This window comes from Labrus mixtus, chromosome 20 (assembly GCF_963584025.1).
Source record: "Labrus mixtus chromosome 20, fLabMix1.1, whole genome shotgun sequence".
NCBI classification, from domain to species: domain Eukaryota; kingdom Metazoa; phylum Chordata; class Actinopteri; order Labriformes; family Labridae; genus Labrus; species Labrus mixtus.
Genome location: NC_083631.1, coordinates 3902941 through 3924098, shown reverse-complemented (window position 1 = coordinate 3924098; position 21158 = coordinate 3902941). Strand labels below are relative to the sequence as shown.

The 21158-nt window shown below is 42.0% G+C and overlaps 1 protein-coding gene across 4 annotated transcripts in view; it reads left to right on the top strand.

The window, feature by feature from the left end:
- The window catches only part of cyth1a (cytohesin 1a), a 42870-nt gene extending 21923 nt beyond the window's left edge, over positions 1 to 20947 (top strand). For 3 of the 4 annotated variants that reach the window (XM_061027156.1, XM_061027155.1, XM_061027157.1), the window contains exons 2-13: positions 6602 to 6684; positions 8852 to 8916; positions 10069 to 10135; positions 10234 to 10352; positions 11789 to 11869; positions 12079 to 12191; positions 13042 to 13190; positions 13289 to 13401; positions 16847 to 16925; positions 17011 to 17079; positions 17335 to 17489; positions 18840 to 20947. In XM_061027156.1, the coding sequence (XP_060883139.1) occupies positions 6602 to 6684; positions 8852 to 8916; positions 10069 to 10135; positions 10234 to 10352; positions 11789 to 11869; positions 12079 to 12191; positions 13042 to 13190; positions 13289 to 13401; positions 16847 to 16925; positions 17011 to 17079; positions 17335 to 17489; positions 18840 to 18918 (1172 nt within the window). In that variant the 3' untranslated portion in view covers positions 18919 to 20947. The remainder of the gene's footprint in view (positions 1 to 6601; positions 6685 to 8851; positions 8917 to 10068; positions 10136 to 10233; positions 10353 to 11788; positions 11870 to 12078; positions 12192 to 13041; positions 13191 to 13288; positions 13402 to 16846; positions 16926 to 17010; positions 17080 to 17334; positions 17490 to 18839) is intronic. The other variant, XM_061027154.1, reaches the window with a different exon arrangement.
- The last annotated feature ends 211 nt before the right edge of the window (positions 20948 to 21158 follow it).

Genomic DNA, 21158 nt, shown 5'->3' with positions numbered 1-21158 from the left:
TATTGTCCAAAAGTCTGTTTGTTTGTGTAGATTGTCCTCTAAGGTGCTTGCTGTCATTTGGGATTTTGGCAAGTTTTGATTGACTTTGCATCCACTTCAGCCTGACTTTGATAGTATTAAATATAAAATCAGTGAAGCAAGACATAATTTAGAACAAAAATAGCCTATACATTACTTGTAGTTTGTTTCTGCTTGCTTGTCCTGTCATCCCCCTGGCTGTATGTGTTATGTTGTGATATAATCAAATGAAAGGAACTCAACTGAATGATGCTTGATGGAGTACTGTTGCAGAAGGCCAATGACTTGGCTGTACATTGCTGTCAGTGGTCGATGTGTGTGAGCACCATGGGCAATTAAAGTGCATCCAGAAGCAAAGGCTTAATGACCAAGGCTTTTAGCATCTCAGTGGCACAGAAGATGGTTTCCGAAGGAAGGGAGGGAGAAAATGTTGAAGCTAGACAGAAAATGAAAGCCAAGGATGCTTAAGCCATCAGTCCCCCTGCCTGGGCCTTGCTGAGGAATGTCCTGAGAAGCCACATGCAGACACAATGGGAGAGCTGTGATCGTCCCACTGCTCGTCCCACTGTCTCTGTGTTCTCCTGCCATTCACTGTCCCACGCCTCCCCGGCCAAACACAGGGCTCCTTCTCCTGTTATCTCCCCTCTTTCTGTCTCCCTTCACCTCCTCCTACCCCTCAGGCCAGGTCTAGTATGGATGCTTTGTAGGATTCTTTTCTTTATCCGTATCTGGTGGTCCATTTCAGCATGAGTCCGGTTCTTTTTTAATGTGTGGTAACTCTGAATCTGGAGGTCAAAGATGAACAAGTTCTGTTGGACCGATGGCATTCCTTCACAGCCCCTGCTCTGCTTTGTTCCCGGCTGTCTGGTTCAGAAGCTGAAACTGGGGTTATGTGTGTGCCTGTGTGTGCCTGTGTGTGCCTGTGTGTGCCTGTGTGTGCCTGTGTGTGTGTGTGTGTGTGTGTGTGTCTAATGTCTGTGTGTTTTCAAATATATATGAGGGAGAGTCCCCTTGGGATTTACTGTAGTAATGAGATTCAGTCTCAGATCAGAGATTAGTGGATGAGACATTCCAGTTTTAAATCACCTTTTGTTGTTCAAGCAGCAAACAGCAGAAAAGATCAGACGGCTTAGCGCCAGTTTAATAAACCTTGATGTACTTCTGTGTGTGTTTTTTCCATCCCAGCCCCCAAAATCGATTGTTTATCTGCGTGTGTCGTGCGCCGACTGCATTAAACCTCATCATGAAGTAGACTGCTTCTTGTTACAGCTGCTGCTCTTATTGGTTTAGGCTATGGGTCAATTGATTGGAGCCTATAGGGTCCTTGGGGGCTGCAGGGTGCATTTAACCAAGTTTGGAGGGAACTGTCAATGTAACTGTAAGGACAAAGGCCGCACAGCAGAAACAACAGGCTGAAGGAACAGGGGGAGGGGGTGGAGAGCTGGAGAAAATTGATGGTTGGATTTTTGAGATTAGATTGGCTAAAATCTGAAAAAGCTGTGGGTTTCACAGAAGATGTGACAGTGGAAGAAGATGAAGGGCAATCAAGGGTAACGGAAAGTGTGTGAGGAGTAAATGGATGCTGTTTGTTCTGACAGCGACATGGAGGAAAAGAGCTGTAGACATAGAACAGATGAAAGACCTCATGTAGGGAGCAATTTCTGCTACTAGTGTCATTCATTTGCCTTGATCAGTATGTGCACTTCATCAAAGTGTAATCATGTGGAGGCACATGGCGGCAGAAATTGATGTGTATCTTTTTGCATATTTCCACAGTCAGCAGATCGTAGGCCGCCTCGTGGAGTAATTATATTCATTGATGTCTTCGTCCACCCCTGAGAAGGACCAAGACTCCACATTTTAAAGGAAAAAAGCCTCTACTAAACTTCCTTTAAAAACATCAAGATATACTGTAGATGCAGACTGAATTGATCCTATGAATGGTGAAATCTCTCTAACTTCACAGTTATGTGTACCTTGTGAACCTGTCCAGGCTCCATATCTGTAGGTGCAGCCTAGGGGAGTAGCTTATTTAGTTAATATGATATTTTGAGTCCTTGTGCACTGAGTATAGACCTCACTAAATTGGGTCACATCTGCAGGGAGGGAGGGAATTCTAATTTCCTTTTTTTTTTTCCAAAGAGAGTTCTTCAGTGATCTGGGTGGAAATGAGACGTCTGCCTCTTCAGCCAGGATGGCAATCAGGATGTGTAATAGTGGGCTCTGCCGCTGTGGGAGAGGGAGCTATAATTGGTATCTCCCTTGATGTAACCTCTCGGTTTCTCTCCGCTGACCCAGCCCTGTCTTAAAACTGCTTCGCCCATCGAGAAACTCTGTAGACAATATATTGAAATATCTATGGCCTTAAAATGATGCATTGTGTTAGGTTGAAAATAGTGAAGGAACTTTAGTTTTTCAGTTGTTGAGGAGGACAGGGTTACATCAGTTCAGGAGTGGGCACTATGATTATACTCAAGGGAAACAAAATGAGTGTTTTGAGTAATACATTTGGGTTAAACAGCACTCAATAGTAATGAGGGTCAAGGCAGGACAAAGCTCAGATTATACTGTCCCAGATCTGGCAAAAGGTCGCTTGTCTCTGTGCCTTAACAGGGAAATTGTCATAATCTGCCTTCAACCAGCTTGCATCCAGATTTGTTCGGCCCAACCTTCGTTTTAGCTTTACACTTTCAATTGAGCTTATTGGAAGGGTCAAGCTAAGTTTCAAGTAAGCTTTGTACGTTAGACATTTTTTATAGATGGCTATAAGTTTCCTGTCTTTTTCTTGTGATACTGACTTTGGTTTTACTTGTCTAACAAAATGAACAGACTAAGTTACTTGGGGATAACATTGCTGTGATGTAATTAAGTCACTCTGATTATCATTCTGTGCAGTTCCAATCAGATGTTGTTAGTGTTGAAATCTGAAACAAAAAGCAAAGCAGTGGGACTCTCAGTATGTGTTGGCAATCGGGCGTCAGCATGTGGGTGTCAGGGGTGTGTGTACAGTCTGTGTGCCTGACTGCACGCCTTTATGTGCATAATATTCCCCTGAATGACCTGTTTTCTAAGCAGCATGAGTCCCTAAAAGAATGATGATGTTGGCGGACCATGTTTCTCTTTCAGTCTGTGGAAATCACTGTAGGAACACCCAAATCAGGCTGCTTTTTGGGTCCTAATCTTCTGAGATGCTCCTGAAGTCAGACATAGACAGAGCAGTTGAGGAATACTGTATGTCATGGAGTTTTGCATCAGCAATAGAAGACTATCAGTGAGTGGGTTTAAAAAGATAATGAGACTTCACTCGTTCACAATATCCTCCATCACGCCTTCTTTACCTCGTTTGCCCTTTCTGCCTTCTGTCTTTCTCATTTCCTGTCTGTTTCTGATGACAGTTCTGATGACAGTCTCTTTTCATTGGCCGTACCAGTGCAGGGGTTTTTCTGAAAGACAGCCAAGCAGCGCTGCCAAGTCGAAGGGAGGCAAGCAGCTCTCAGCATTTACTTAAGTGGATGGTTTCCCCTCTCATCTGCTGTATTCTGGGAAATGACACCCACTTGGTGCCCATCTTTTGCTCATGCATGGGTGGGGCCTTTCCCTTCCCTGGTGTGTTTTGATCACTATGGGTGGAGTCAGGAAGGCAGTGACGTGTGTACCTGATTGGCTCCGTGATGAGTCTGATCATCGGGGTGACGTCAGTTGAAGTGGCCTCTTCCCTGCCCTGTAATTGAAGGACCTGGTTGTCATCATGCATCTGCCCTGATGATGGGCTGAAATACTGATTTTCTATAAGTTCCTTTGGTGTACTCTTAAAGAAGACATTGGATGATTTCCAATCTGCAACAACGTTGTTGTTGTTGTGCTCTTTCTGCCTCCTCCTCCTCTGTGTGAAGGTATAGTCCTTCTCTGCAGCTCACCGTCACTTTGTATTCCTCCTCTAAGCCAGGAATTCTGTGGTTTTGTTGTTTCTTCTGCTCTCCTGTTATTGTGTGGGGCCTCTGGCGTCCACCAGCCACCCAACCTGACATCATATTACAGAAAGAATAATGGTCTTTCTGCTCCAAGCTCATTCTCCTTGTCTCCTCTTTTATTTTTCTCTTAAATGCAGCCTGCTCTGTGGTTTCTCAGTGTGACATGAACTCGTCCACTCCACTGGGGGACATTGCCATTAAATGCAAGAAGACACATCCATTATCTGACCTGTCAGCACTTTGTTTTCTGCTTGTGTTCATTCAGCTCTGACGTCTTGTGCATCTCTATTTTCAAAATCAAAATATCATTGCTTCCCTGATAGTAGCTGTTCTTGAGGGACTGTCCAACCATCCAACTACCCTCCCTTGGTGTACATATCTGACTTTGGTTTCATGCATACCCTGAACACTTTGGATGGATGTACAGTAGCTGCTTAACCAGGGATGCTGTAAGCTGTGAGGTATAATGTGTGAAAGGTCAACCTAGAGTGGACTGTGGTGTTCCCCCAGCCGTCAGAAAACAAGACCGAAGGACAACAGGGTTTTGTTTTGTAACTCTCTTGTTTTGGACTTCCTTTGTCTATTATAAACATTAACAGACATTCCAGTCAGTGTCATGGGTATTGCCTCAAGATGTTTAGGTTAGCGTACCCTCTGTTATTAAAATAAGCGCGCTCTCCAATAGCAGTATTAATTTCTATAAGTCATTATTTTAGGGTTCTACATTTGGATAAACTCTTACTAAAATGATACATCTACTGTGGAGATTTGCCTCTCTAATTTCTTGGATGGCTTGCCTTGTCCTTGCTTTATTGATTGCTGTTCCAGATTTATTGTTTTAACCTTCATTTCCCTGACCTCTTAATGCAGGTACACTGTGTCCACAGTTAAACACTCACACCTAATCGCCTTTCCTACATGCACTGCGCTCCAGAGCTTTGTTAGGAATTACTCCTAAGAAGCTACATGTTAGAATGAGTATTTCTGAATTAAAAAAGCCTTATCATAAACAGACTTTACCTTGCAAACTACCTTTAACAATACCTGCGTGATGTGCAATTGAGCAGATAATTGTCCAGAGCCTTCATAGACAAAGAGTGGGTGTGTTGATGACTTTAATGATGCTGCTTGGAGTTCAGTTTCTTTGTACTCTTTCTTCTCGACTGTATACTGCTTTAACTCTTTCGTTTATATTGCCAATGTGTCCAAATAAATGCTGTGTTCATCCTCGTTATGAATTTCCGCCTATGCAGTCTCTGGGAATCATGTGGAACCAAAATGAAATCAATGTTGTTACATAAGAGCGTTGACAAATATCAGAGAAAGAATGCTCGTTCAAGTCACTTGTGTACAGATGGAGAGTTGTGGAGTGGATAATTAACAACCTTGTGTCAAAGATTCCTCTGTCCTCATCTTCCACCACCCTTTAACCATTACCTTGTTAACCGTTTGCGGACACAAGCACAGCCTGATGAGGGGAGGTCACAGAAGGGGGCTTCTGCTTGGCCACTGGGCAAATCATTGAAAAGAGGCTAAATGATCTTAGAACCGATGTGACTTGCTCAGCTAATGACACTTTAAATGATGAGAGACTTCGATTGCCACTCTTTCTATCTGAATTAAATTTGCGTGAACTAATGATTTGTATCTTTCCTTATGACAATATCGCTTGGAATGTCATACTATATGAACTAGATTAGATCACACATGTTGCACGCTGGATCATGTATTTCTATACCGAGTAAAAAACAAGTTTTCGTAGGCATCATTGAAACATTGATGAAATCAATCCCCTACAGCATCATTAATGTTGAAATAGATGCACAGGAAGATGCATTTTGATCATATCCTTTGAAATTTCCCTGCTGAGCAAAGAGATTGGAATTTAGAAAGTGATTATTTGCCCTCTTTTAAAGTAAAGTTGGGCTTCAATCACAGGCTGACTCTGTATTGAGAAGAGAGTAAATGTCCTTTAAGGGCATTGCTTATGTGGATTTAACAGGGATTGTGCTTGGCCTGCTCTTAGAGTGCTGATACTCATTGTGTCCCTTTTTTATGCTTGGAGTGCAAGTAGCGTTTGCGCACACACAGACACGCAAACACATTGTCCATCTAGTAGGACTCATTGCCTTTCTTTCAGTCTCTGACACAAATGAAGCTAATTATAACAGCCTTTAGTGAGAGTGACAGGAGGACTGGTAGCGCTGTGAGACCTGTCACGTTTGTGCCTCTCTGGTACTGATGCTCAGTGCTGCTTGGCTGACTTAGGCTGTTTCATTTAAGCGGCTCGATTACACAAAAAATTTAACCCTCTTCAAAGGGCACCTGGTTGCTTTGGCCTTTGTTGGTGTGGATTTTTGTGAGATTTTTTGTTTACTGTCTGATCCGCCCCCAAGAAATATCCTTAATAACTTTCATTGAATGTTATATGGGGCATACTTTCCTTGTGCATTCAATAACCTTTTGAAATAAAGGCAAATATATGTCTGATATAGGGATGCCTTCAGGGACACGCCTCAGGGGAGAGATATGCATAGAAAAGGATAAAGCTGCATTATATTTTGGGCAACTATGTCCTAACCCTTCATCTTCTCTCTCTCATCTCTTTACAGTACCGGACGACCTCACCCCAGAGGAGCAGCAGGAGCTGGAGAATATCCGCCTGCGCAAGCAGGAGCTGCTCGAGGACATCCAGGTAATATTGAAATAGATTTTAGGGCTGTTGTTAGGTTAATTGTTTTACACGGAGAAAGTTGATACTCTTAAAAAAACAAGCCTGTAATTCTTGGAAATTACAGCAGTGAACATCCATCTCAAACTTATTCACTTTCATTTCAGTTTTACTCTTCTGTCGAAAAAAGTGAGACAATAACACAATTTCCAGATAATGTCTGAGTTGTTTGAAGTTTTCAATGAGAACATTTTTTAGTAAAAAACAGTATTTAATCAGGTGCTATTGCCTTTATAAAAATAAAATAAAATGCCTTAAATATGTCTGACTCTAAAAGTATATTTAATGTGAATTATGCATCTGGGTCACTATTAAACTCTATACCATAGTCGGCCAAATCAAAATAAAATTCCAGTGATCCACCTATTAAAATGACACTCAAGGAGCTATAGGGTCTTAATTCCTTGACCTCCATCATACAGACATTTGGCCCACTTACACAGCCTTCAGCAAAAACTGCTGCTCCTCTGCTTTTTGATCAAATATTTACCTTCTATCCAGTTTCTCTTTTGCGAGGAGTCTTTCAAACATTTGACCCTAGGTGGAATGTGAGGTATTTCCTGCCAAGAGCTCACTTCCTTAGCAAACCATTTATGTTGATGGTTAAGCTGTGATGTAGAAGTATGTCAACACAGACCTCTATTCATGGATACAAGTTATCTTTTTCTGTCATTTAACTAAATAGCATTCAAATAAATACAGCATGTGTATGAAAATAAATCTAGTGAATGATCCAGCAGCAGACAGACAAAGCAGGATTATGCTCTTATGAGGAATGTACTTATGAAATATCCCTGATGTACTATCTGTACGCTCTTTCCAAAGAGAGCCAGGATTCAAATCAGCTCGGCCGAATTTCCCTAAAGTGGTTTGTTTGATTCCTGTCCATGGCCTATGAAAATGTTTTCACCTTATAGCAGAGCCGATTATCAGTACGATCTGCTCAGGTCAGCCTGACACTCAATAACCAGCCCTGTAAGCAAATGACACACAGGGGTGAAAGATTGTCCTATGCTTGCAAGAGAGCTTGCCTCAAGACAAATATTGGAGGTGTGACCTGACACCCTTTCTTTTGAGTGTGGGCCACCATCACAGTCCCTCCCCCACCCTGCCCCCTGTCCTCTCCTCCTCTGTGGCCATCACACTGACCCCTCTTCTTGCCAACTCCCACACCCTCCTCTGCTGATCCCGCATGTCAAGGCCCACGACCACAACCACTCGCTTTCCTGTATGAGCACAGTCTTTGTTTGTGGATGCAAGCATCCGAGGAATGTGTTGTGATTGCGCAGGCCTTGAAAACACAGATGTTCCCTTTGTGGTTTGGCCTATAGTGAGTTGGTATAATGCATAAGGAATTATACACTAGATATGAATTGAGAGGATCCATGATTATAACCCTTTAAGTCTCTCATTGTCAAAAGTCTGTTCTGTCTGTGTACAAGCCTTCACATATTCAACAGTCCATTATTCCACACTGTCAACACACTGACGTCACTATCTCCACCCTCTACCTTCTGCAGTGCCCTAACTGCGCCAGTCTGGCACCAGCAGGCCTCGCTTGATCAACTAAATCTGCCTCTTAAGGCCATTAATCACTATAAAGCCACATGAAATATAATCCACTTTTATGCTTTCCTACTCCATTTGTATTGAGGTTATCCCTGAATATTCTCTGCCTAATCAAATTCAGCCTTAGAGGATTTTAAAGGAGAGCACAGACATGCAAACAACATTAACTGATGCAAGACATAGATGGTTCTAGTGATCTGTTTTTAGGCTGAGGGACTGAGAACTGGATGTGTATGAGTGTGGAAAGTTTTAGCTCATCAGCAGCCATAAGCGTCTCTCTTCTCTTTATGGAATGAATGGCTCTGATGTGCGTATTTACTGTACGTGACCTGGCTTACTGGCAAACAGAGTTAATACAGAGGTAATAGCCTCACCCTCTACCCTGTCAAGCAAATAAAGCTCTTGTGTGTTTTGGGTTAGGGTTAGTAATTTGCAAGTTGTTTGTGTCGGTCACACCCTCCTTTCACACCTCTGTATGTCTGCATAGTTTCTAGGTCAATGATGAACTAATTATCACATCATACTTCTGACATTTAAACACCAACATTTCTCTTTTCTGCAGCGGCTGAAGGATGAGATAGCAGAGGTGACGAGTGAGATTGAGAACCTGGGTTCCACTGAGGAGAGGTAAGAAAGAGGGACCAGACACTTTTCTCCTACGCATCAAATTCCCCGTCTGTTTTGCTTCAATTTGCCTGCTGTTTGCCTTCTATTAACTTAGCAAATTAAGCTGTCAGTTATTAATGTTTGATGGCTGATTCAGACCATCCCGTCACACACCCACAAACAAAAAAAATGCTCTCCAAATTGGGTATGCTTTTAAGGCAGTTTAAATGTTTCATCAGGCACACCCCCACGATGGGCGGCCTCATTGAATAATGCAGTGGGTGTACGGGCAGAAGCAGACAATGGATGGTCCCAGAGGACAAGTGCTTGGGTTTGGTCTACTCAAGTGGATAGGGATCCCATCAGCTACCAAATAATCCTAAAGCACTTTCTCCTGGATCTCAAACCCATTAAGGGTCGCAGCACCTTCTCGAGATCAAAGTTTACTGTGATCATGGAAGAAAGTATCTGATGGTGTGTTCTGAGCTCCTCAGAGAGTTGAGTGTCGGACTTTGGCAGACAAAGGCAGAAGGAATGCTGGTGTGTGTAAATCGGTGGGAAGAAGTGGTGACCTCTCACTGGTTGGGGATGCAGATGTTACCATGGTGATGGTGGACATTTGGATTGCACTTTGGCCCCTGAATAACTCAAGACCTGAGAAATTAGATGTTCCCATATGCATGATGTTAAGCTCTTTATCAATGCTTTGTCATGGCTGTAGAAGGGGAGGAAAGACCAGCCTCCGCTGAACAAATTGAAAATGTTAATGGGAAAGACGCTTTCAGGAAATTAAGTGCATACGTTTATTGAGCCTTGTCAAAAAGTATGCTGATGGTGCATCAATTTGCTGGAATGCAGTTTGAAGAAGAGATGCATTTTAAAGTCATTTATCCAAAATGCTAAAAACCACAACATCAGCTAGTTTAAGCCTCTCAAACATTGACATTTTCTGGTGTCCTGAGATTGTCTGATTTGATTTTTTTTATTTTGTGACATTTTATTGAACAAACGCTCAATCGATTAATCCAGAAAATGTTCTACTTATTAAAACAATACATACAAACTTTTGTTTTTGTAGTCCTTTTACATGTACTCCAGAAGTTGTTTCATGTACAACCCTATTTATTTACACATAAATCACAGCTAACCATGACCTACATTTTGATGTTTCAGGAAAAATATGCAGAGGAATAAACAGGTGGCCATGGGCCGAAAGAAATTTAATATGGACCCCAAAAAGGTAGGTAGAACAAAACCTGTGTTGATGCCTCAGAAATATGATTTGTCCCACATGTTCTCATAAGCAGTGCATAACTTGGGGATGTGTCATTTTCTCAGGGGATCCAGTTCCTGATCATGAATGACTTGCTGAAGAATACCAGCGACGACATTGCTCAATTCCTCTACAAGGGCGAAGGCCTCAACAAAACAGCCATTGGAGATTACCTCGGAGAGAGGTCAGTATTAAGATAGAGTAATTGGTATTTCCCTCTATCTCCCTCTCATTCTCTTTATTGTCTTTCACCAACACCCATTCTAGTGGTTGATAAAAGCATCGTAGAGTGTGTGCATATTTTCCGTATTGCTGTGTTTCCTCTAGGTCAGGCACACGCCCTTCCTTTCCCAAACACACTTTATTGGTCCCACATTTAGACCATCTTCTGAAGACGATGTCCCTTACTCAATAGCCTCCATCTGTCTTTGATTATCATACTCATTCATGAGTAACACGATCAAGACACTCACAACTCAAGTATGCACGTGTTTGGAAATGTACAAATTTCACTTGAGAACTAAGACCATCCTTATAAGACTCAACACAAAACACAGGACATGCTAATGGATCTGATGTATGGTATTCACTGCTCAGGGACTATAGGGCAGAGTTACGCTCAGGGTGTGGTCTGCGAGGTCAAACCAGGAAATGGAGCTCTGGCCATTGATGGATGCTTTCAGTGTGATTGTTATCATCTCTCCAAGTGTTTTTGATTCTGAAAGGAGGGGCCGGGGCAGCACTGGGATCTTGAGATCCGATTGGTCACTCGTCTACTGGGAAACGTGGTGACTAGATATGACTCAGTAAACGAGATCTCCTTAGAGCTGTCCCACAATCCCACAGGGCAGATCATTCACTCTGAAGGTCAGGAAGGTTGGGAATGATGTCATGATCAAGATCAGATGATAAACGAATGGGGGTGGGGGGTCTCTTCGGACCTTCTTAGACCTCTTTAGCCAATGTGAGCAAAATCTCACCATGAGCTGAGGCCTCAGATAAATGTCTGATTGGGCCTACTTCACGAAAATAGCATGTTGTTGAAAGTATTACTGAAAATATTTTGTGATTTTAAGGAGCTTAGCAATACTGGTGAATTGACACAAGTGATGTCACACAAGTCATGGTCTTTTAATAAAGCCCTTGTTTCAAAGCAACAGAGGACTGTCAGCAGTTGTGTTGCAGTGAAGAATACATTAAAAACAAATGGTATCTCTTGGTTCTTGACTTTGTGTGTACTCTTAAAACTGTTTGGAGTCATACAGTGTTGTATGATTACACTGAGACATTGGTACCAATACTCTTTCAATTTCATTTTAAAGAAAACAAACAGTACCTGCTTCCTGCTTCCTACTATGAATATTTGCCATTTTTTTTATCTTTATAATGAAAAATTGAAAAATGTTTTGGTTTTGGGCTCTGGTGGATGAATGAAACTACCTATGAATTTGTAATAAAAAGTATGATTGACAAGTATTCTTTTGGCATGTGAAAGACAAAAGCATTTGTTAATTATTCATGAAAATTGGTGGGATAATGAAATAATTAATTACTGCACTATATGTTTTAGATTTATTTGGACTTTTCTTAACCAACTTTTTCCTTTTTTCTCTCCTGTAGAGATGAATTAAATCTCCAAGTCCTCCACGCTTTTGTGGAGCTTCATGAGTTCACAGACCTCAACCTGGTTCAGGCCCTACGGTAAGACAGCATCTGAACCTCATAGCTTTGCTTCCCTTTATTAATTTAAATCATATATGAAGTCATCCTCTTAGTCTCCTCTTAGAGTCCTCTTAGTTGATATATTTACAGGTGCAGCTGTCAGTTTAATTCTGCAGCTTACTGAGTGATAATTTAGCTTTTTATTACAATAAAGCTGAGTCTGATAACTTAGCTGTGTCTCCTTTCAGACAGTTCCTGTGGAGTTTTCGGCTTCCAGGAGAAGCTCAGAAGATCGACCGCATGATGGAGGCCTTTGCTCAGCGCTACTGCACATGCAACCCTGGAGTTTTCCAGTCCACAGGTAGAACCTTCATGCGTAATAACAGCCCGACTTTTAGAGTATTCATCAAAAAAAATACCTAAAGATTTGTTCATGTGTGAGTGCGCCAGTGAAGAACAAGATATGAACTCATTGAAAGTTATAAAACTTCTGATTTGATTTGCATTATGACTCTATTGTTATTGGCAAAAAATTACAAATGAATTACAAATAAGGTCTAAATAATGAATGTTGTAGGTCAGATATAATTTCCCAATCAGAAAAATTAAAGTTTTGAAAACTTTGTCATTATTTAATCGACTTTTCTGGACTTCAGCTCCCAGTTTCGCCCACTTTTCAGTGTTGCACTGATATCTAATGGCATGTCAATGCAACTCATCTCTAAACGGCTTTATTTAGCAGACAAAAAGTCTGCTGAGGTGATGAGTGTCTGGCTTTTGGGAAATTATGCCCATAGCAGACAGATGACTACCGTTAACATGGATGCAGATGGATGTAAATTATTCATGGTGCTTCTCAACAGCCTAACAGGCCAGATAGAGTGCTGCTGTGTCAGCCGTGTGCTCGCCACGTCGTCTTTTAGCAAAGACACACGCAGTAGAGTGCGCGTTCACGAACACTCAGCTGCCCACGCGCAGCCATTCACTCCTACCCACTCTCCTTGCTAACGAATCTTCGCCTTCTCCTTTCTGCTTGACTGTGGTCCCCTAAGTGCAGGCCTTTCAGCTCAGCTAATTTACATTCATATTTAAACACTACATTAAAAACTGGCAGCAGATTTGTGGCAAACAGCAACCTTTTGTTGTCTCACAAAGCTCATCTCTCTCTTCCAGTGTGATCACCACTTGTTTTGTGTGTGTGTGTGTTTCAGACACCTGTTACATCTTGTCATTTGCCATCATAATGCTGAACACCAGCCTCCACAACCCTAATGTGAAAGACAAGCCTACTGTGGAGCGATTCATCTCCATGAACAGAGGAATCAATGATGGAGGAGACTTACCTGAAGACCTGCTCAGGGTTAATACAGCTTTAAAACTCACAGTGTTAGTCTTATTCCCCTCCTTGTTGGTGGTTTCTCATCTCAAACCTGCTCTGTGTACACTTATTTGTCATAGAATCTGTATGACAGCATCAAGAATGAGCCGTTTAAAATCCCAGAGGACGACGGCAATGATCTAACGCACACTTTCTTCAACCCGGACAGAGAGGGCTGGCTGCTGAAACTGGGTGAGTGACCCCGGACACACGTGCGACTCCTCGATGTGGCAAAGTGCCGATAGATGACTTATGTGTTGTGTCGTCAACTTCCACGAAGTGATAACCTATTTCTCCCCTAGGGTCAATAAACCTTTGGTGTGTATGTGCATTTGTGAGTGTGTTATAGTCTCAGGATAGGTGTGTGTGTGTGTACACACTCACACCAGGATATGTGAAGACATCTCTGTCTGCTTTAATGTATTTTTAATGAAGCCTGGAGATCAGACCGTCACATGTGGACGCCTTTGAATTATTTAAGACAGTTCATATTCATACACTCACAGCAACAAATACTGATCAAGCTGATACACCAGGATAGTGTTCATAAAGTTTAGAAGTAGTATTTATCGGAGCTGGCACTTTTTCCCTTTGAACTATGAAGTATTTTTGAAAATTTTGAGGTCCACCTTTTCACAGATAATTTTTTTCCCTAATTAAATTGAACCAGTGTTTTTTTTAAGTGTCTCTTTATTCTGACCAGTTGCTAATTTCTCACTTCAACGTGTGTGGACACAAACACCCTATACACACACATCTGTATCATGACAAACCTTTGCAGTAGGTCAGCCGGTAATTTCACTGACCCTTGTCACTCTAGCAGCAGAAAAGCAAAACACCGGACCCCTGAACTCTTTATTCTCTGTTTTCTCTGAGATCTCTCTCTCTGTTGTACTGATTCACAATGACTCAATACTTAAAGCCTGGACATTTAAGGTGAAATTGATTCCTCAAATCGCTGTGAATCTTTACAATGGACTACAGTGAGGTATTACAGAATTACTCTGTCTCCAATGACTTCACATTGGAGGATCTGAGTAAAAACAATCAAGGTGGAAGGTAAAGAAATGGATGTAACCGAAGTGGAGCTGATATTTAATGTAATGCTTTACAGTAGCTGTGTCTTGAGTAGAACTCCCTCTTGTGGAATGATAGAATAACAGCAGCTGGGTGAAACTGTTAACTGTCATTACATGAAGAGTTCTTTAAAATGGTTTAAAAAAAAAGCTGTAAAGCAGTGCATCAAATCCTCCCTGGAAGCAGATTAAAAGGACTGTGGTGTAATAATTCCTTATCATTTAATTTGATTTTTTTGTTGTTTTCTTTTCCTCTTCGTTTGTTTGTTTGTTCCCATGATTTTGGCTGTTGTCTTTCCTCAGGAGGTATGTACACCTGCTCTTCCCAAATGCTAGTCCATCTCTCAGCTCTCAGGTGCTTTTGGTGGTCCGCCATGCTTTTTGTTCTTTTCCTCATTTTATTTTTGTATTGGTTGTCAAAGGGGGTTTTTCTTTATTTGTTTTGTCTGTGGATTTTTTTTAAATCTCTCCATCGACTCATTTGAGCTTCAGATGTTTGTCTGTTCAGTCTGTCATCGAGCTAGTGGTTTGTCCACACTCTTTTATCTCTGTGGGTGGTTACCGAGTTCGTTTGCCACCCTAGTGGGCTCGGCTCGGGGAGCTGATGCTTTGTGACCACTCTACCGGGCAGTTTGACCCTCTACTCTTTGTATGCTGTGGTGGTCACTCTCTTTGATCTCTGATTGTTTTGGAAGCTGCATTATCCCTTTTTCCACACAGTGAGCACAACAAAGGACTTTCGCTCGCTCGACTCTCCAATTTGATCATGAACCCAGTTAGCCATTGGCTGATGTTTGTTTGTTCTCTGGTTACATGGAAAGGGAATAATGCACCTTTTCAACACTGTGGCTCTGCACTTTTTATCTTTTGCTGTTTATGGATCTAAAGGGTAACAGTGACTGCAGCCGGGTGTGGTGCTGAACTGGACTGGACCAAACTGTGGGAGAGAGGTGTGGGCAGACAAGTGTGCCAAAAGGAAATCAAGCATGTGAACATTTATTCAAAGTGCACATGGTTTTGACTGTGCGTTCTAGTCATTAATGCCTTTCCTATTAAAATTAAAAACCTTTTATAATGGTTCAAAAAGGCGTTAATTCCCAAGGAGTTATTCAGTATTAAAAATAAACCTCTACTCGCTCAGCCTCCCACAGTCCCTTCTTGCAAGGAGGCCTCCCTCCACTCAGCTCCACTCCGGCTGTAGCACGGCCCGCACACCTCTGCAACAATCTGCTGGGACGTCCTGCCTCGTCCCAGACATTCTTGCACAGGAGGAGGTCATCTCTATTTCTTGGAGAGACAGGAACTGACAAGACCACTAAAGCACAATCCTCCAACCAACCCAATCAACTGTCGGGCCAGCCCTCAGCCGTGTGATTCTGCCATTCCGTTTGTGTTTTCTGTTCGTCTGCTTTTTTGTCACTGCACACTGACGCGTGGATATGTGGAGAGGGTCTCTACATCTCTGCCTGTCGAGTGACATGGTTTGATGGCGTCTGTAGATTACAACAAGCAAAGAGTGAAGTGTTTGACCTATCATGATGTCTGTGATATGATGGGATATCATATACAGTGCTGGTGCTGTTATATGATAATGAAAGTGTGTTCTAAGTGTCTGTATCCTCAAAGCCTCCTCTGTCCTGGTAGATGGGTTTCAACATACAGCTTTTTACTAACATTGGTGGTGGTTAAGCCTAAAGTCTAGACGAGGCTTAGCTCTTTATGTCATTCCCGTACTCACTGGACGCTGCTCCCATATGACTGAGAAGTCTTTTAACAAAGCCAAAACAGGAAATTTAAGTCTGAGATGCCTGTAGAGAAGCTGAGCATAGCCCCAGGCCTCCCGGCCCCCCGTTTGTTGGCATCTCATCCTCCCAGAGCGAGGCTGCCATCTGTTCCTGTGATCAGGTTACCCCTCACAGGAAGTATGGGTGACAAAGGGGGTGAGAGGTCAGCTACAGATCAGTGAGCACAGAGTTAACCAGCGATCCCTTGAAAGACAGCTTAATCCTCAGCCACCCTCTCCTCTCCACCTCCAGCCCTATGATACTCATTGGAGTACTTTCTTTCCATATTTATAGCTGTATTCTAGTAACTTCATTTGGTAGTTCATTAAATTCAGTGAGTGCAAAGCACATAGATCTGTATCCTGTCTATCGATCCTGGCCTTCCAGGCTTATTACTCTGAGTCAGCGATTATAGAGTTTCCAGACACCGAGACATTTTAATGAGGCATGCAGCTTTATCGTATAGCATCTTCACATTGACTGCAATTAACTAAAAGTCCTTGAATTGACACATAAAACAGGAGATGCAATTAAGGGTTATACTGTAAAAAAAAACAACTACTAAGGGCTTTGCAGCGGTGGTGATGGTGAGCGCATGGTGCATTGGTGGTTAAAGGTGAATATCATTATGTTCTGGGTAACAGGAGCCCTCTGGAGCCGTCATCTGTCTGTCTGCCCGTACATCTGTCTGCCTGTCTGCTGCTCGACCCGAAGCTTCGGTCCTCGTTTCTCTGTCTTTCTCTTGCCAAGCTTCTCTAACACTGGCTCTTTGCTCCACAGGGGGACGAGTGAAAACCTGGAAGAGGAGGTGGTTCATCCTCACAGACAACTGTCTGTATTACTTTGAGTACACCACAGTGAGTACTGCTAAAAAAAACATAGATTACGGTGAAAAAGGAGCTCCATCTTCTCCTGTTATTTATGTTCTTTATACTTGTACAGGACAAAGAACCAAGAGGAATCATCCCACTGGAGAACCTGAGCATCAAAGAGGTGGAAGATAAGAAACCTGTAAGTTTAACTCCCCCTACTGGTTCATTGTGGTATTACAGCTAGTCAGAGGCGTACTGGTATTTAGGACTTAGCTTGACAGGTATTTATATTTATGAAGATTTTAACTCAGTTATGTAATAACATTTAATGATGTCAAATACATAGATTGACTTAAATGACATATCATATTATTGTTGAAATACTACAGTATATTTTTCATGAAGACATTAACTGTTTGTCATTTCTAATCTCCATCCTCTTTTCGCTTCACAGAATTGCTTTGAGCTTTTCATTCCTGACAACAAGGATCAGGTGATAAAGGCATGTAAGACTGAGGCTGACGGACGCGTTGTCGAGGGCAACCACACCTTCTACCGGATCTCCGCCCCCACTGCAGAGGAAAAAGATGAATGGATGAACAGCATCAAGTAAATTATTTTTTTAGGCGTTATATGGTACAGGGTTTGTTTGTCACCTTAAATGTTAGAATCCCTGTTGAATTAAAGCTAAAAGTCCTTCTATTATTACTCTTTGTCAAACCTTGGAGTGGGTGATGATCATGCTAAATTGTCAGAACTACAGCTCCCATAATTTAAGGGCAACTTGAACCTTTTTCATTTAATTTTATACTTGATGACATTTTGGCTTATTACTATCTTACACACCTACTGAACCCATGGAGGTAGAAATAACTGTTTCTGGAGCCTATGACTTGAAAGCAGACTAATGGACGTTTTTTCCATGGAATCGTATATCTCTACAGAGTTTGTATGGGTGTGTCTTGAGAATTATTCATGACAATTTTTTCCTGCTTTAGATGCCAATCCATTTAGTATACAACAGGTTTTAGATTTAGAAAATTGAGAAAAAAATGGCTGAATGTCGATCAGTTCTTAAGCAAAAAAATAAAGACAATATAAATAAATAAAGCTAAGGTTTATCATTGCAGATTGTTTTTATGCTCCAACTTAACACATGAATTCCAAGATTAGTTCTAAACAAACGATAGAGATAGCACTAATCCTGGTATGTGAGGCTGCTGCAGTTAGCACTTATATCATTATGCTACTCAATGGTCATGCTCATCACAATGCACCCTGGGTAATCTAATCACAAGTGGACCGCTCTTAGTTTAGGGATGAATGACCCCAAGAAGCAAGGTCCACACTGGAGGAGTACTGAGTCGTGGTTACCAGGGCGACTGACTGCCCACTTTCCTGTCATTCAAGGGGGTCACTCAGTAGATTCTCTCTTTAAAATAATTTGTTATTTCCTGTGACACTCATGTATTTCATATTATTGCTTAAAAACTCCAAGCATGTCAAAGTGTATTTTATGCATTAGAAAAGGTTGTTCAAGAAAATTCACATTTTAGACTGCTATGGTAAGAGAGGGAGCATTTTACCTTTCAATAAAATGTCAAACAGCAAACATGCATAAATACAATGCATAACAGTTGTAAGGAGTTGGGAAGGTGTGGGCAGTCGCCAACCCCAACTAGTTTTTTTTTTCAGGTATGAAAAGTAACATTGATGTCTATTGTGACATTATATTTACAAGGCATACAGAGAACAGCCATCTTTTTTCCATTGACTTAGAATAGACCTCAGAAAAACACATTTACAACAAACAACAGACACAGTAGTCAAAAACTCTCTCTCTCTTTCTGTGAAGATGCATGGTAATTTAAGGTGTTGTCTGAGGTACTTAGAAGTGCCACAGCCTTGTAACCAGTGCGACCAGTGCCCCCTGACATTTTCCTCTGCATCTGCCCACAGAGCTGCCATCAGCAGGGATCCCTTCTACGAGATGCTGGCAGCCAGGAAGAAGAGGGTGTCGTCCATGAAGAGGCACTAAAGCTGCTCGACTCTCCAGACGTTGCACTTGACAGAGCGAGGGGTTCCGGATATCTGCTCGCCCTGTCTGGGCCTGTGCAGAGGCCACGGTTGAGGTCTCTCCAGGGGATTTTCTCTAGGATACAAATTTGACCTGGCTTTTGGACTTTTACAGGCCAGAAAAACAGGAAGCATGCTGGGGTCTCTAGATAAGAGTCAGGGTGAAAACCCCCTCTAACCTCCTCTCTGAATGTGTCTCTGTTTCTCTCTCAGCTTTGTGTGTGCTCTCTGTCTCTCTCTCTACGAGGTCAAAAGAGATTCTTGCTGTGTAACTCGGCAAAATCCCTTCCGAAGACGCTTTAAAAACACACATACATGCATACACTCATGCTGTCCCCCATTGCACACATCGTTAAAACTCAGCAGGTCTGACCGAGTGTGGCACCCCAACCAAAATATTCCTCGCTTTCTGAAAGAACAGAAAAGACCATTTCTTATGTGCTTTAATATGTTAGGGTAGTACGTGTCTATTTTTACAGCTTTACTGTTTATTCCTCTGGAGATTTGTTTTCGTCTGTTTGCTTTTGTAAAAAAAAAAGAAATTCTTGCAACTAAATCTGTAGGGGGGGGCGGTTTGGGAGGGAGGGTCTGCTTTGCCAACTGTTAGCTATTTTATAGAAAAGTAGAAAAAACAAAAAAGGAACAAAAGGTTCTCTGTTGAAATCAAGTTGCCACTCAGGAGATTGTTACAAAGATCTAAAAGCTTTCAATGTCCACGTTGACTTGGATGTTGGTCACAACACGACAGCCATGTGAGGAATGAAAGCCTCTTCTGTGTCCCACACTGAACTTTGTTTTTGTAAATGTGAAGCTGCACCGTGGGGACGCACGGCTGCAGATGAAGGGGGTCTCTGCTTTGTCTGGAAAAAGTCTCAGTGATGGATCTGGCTCTCACTGCTCATTTCCTGATTGTCCTGGAGGTGCATCCTGGGGATCAGAGTCCTTTAAAGAGATGTGTGATTATCAAACCAGGCTTTTTTTTTAGTATGTCTAAAGAAGCAGCAACTTTTGGCCCCCTTTTCTACCCTTACATTTGTCTCTTGCTCTCGCCTCGTCTTAAACACAAGACCACTTTCTATGACTGCATCACGCAGAGAGCAACTGAATTGTTAGTTTCTGCTGCACAGTGCCTGGCGCTCTGGATGAAATGTGATGAGAAAGGCTGCTGGTTGGTGACAGTCATTTTCAGAGTTTCTTTTCCCTACATTCAATCTTTATTTCCTGCCTTTAACATATTTGTTCTTCTTTGTACAGTGTTACCTTTTTACTGGTAAAACAAATTATATTTCATTTTGGGCTCCAGTCAAACCTCATTGATCGTGTACAGTACTTCCTGTTTCAGGTTATGTATAAAGCGTTATATATGTCATGTTTCAGAAGCTTTAAAGCAGCACAATGAATAAGTTTTTCATTGAAGCGATGTGTGTAGCAGAATGGGCTGTCCCCTCCCCCCCGTCTCAGGATCCAAAGTGTGATGTGAAACAAACAGAACTACTGGGTGTATGAGGACTGTGTAGCACTGTATGGAGGGCAGAATGGCTACCAGGACTGGTCACGCTGATGCAGTAAAGTGTGAACTCGTCAAACGGCTAAAACAGTGTCGAGGTACAACTTTGAAAAATGCATTGGAGTCTGCATCAAGCAGTTGTCATTTCTACTTGTATCCTTTGTCGTCTCTTTTCTTCTGTGTGCCTCATGATCATTTTCGTCGCTCCCTGCCTCTCCTGCTTCCTGGTTCTTCTCCCCGCTGCTCCTCTCAGCGCACTGTTCCTAGAGAAATAGGCAAAAATGCAAAACAATCATAATTCTAGACAGTATTGCTTTATTTATCAAAGTTGTACATACTTAGATGTATAGTGGGTATTTTGTCTTCATTTTGTTTTCTTATTAGTTGTGCCATTTTCTTTTGTTATTCAGTTGATAATGTTTGATTTGAGGTTTCTACCATTACCATTTAATCAAGCTCAAATAAAGACGAATTTGCCACAAAACTGGATCTGAATGTCTGTTACTGAACTGCATGTGAACAATTTGTGAAATCGTGTGGAAGTAGCAGCTTTGCTCCAGCAGGTGGCAGTATATGATAAGGACTGAAAGGAAACCAGCAGTGCAGAGGAGGAGATTAAGCGTGCATTCTTATGTTGCTTATTAATTACAGCTGAATTACAGTCTTGCTAAATCAATCACTAATAAAATAATAGG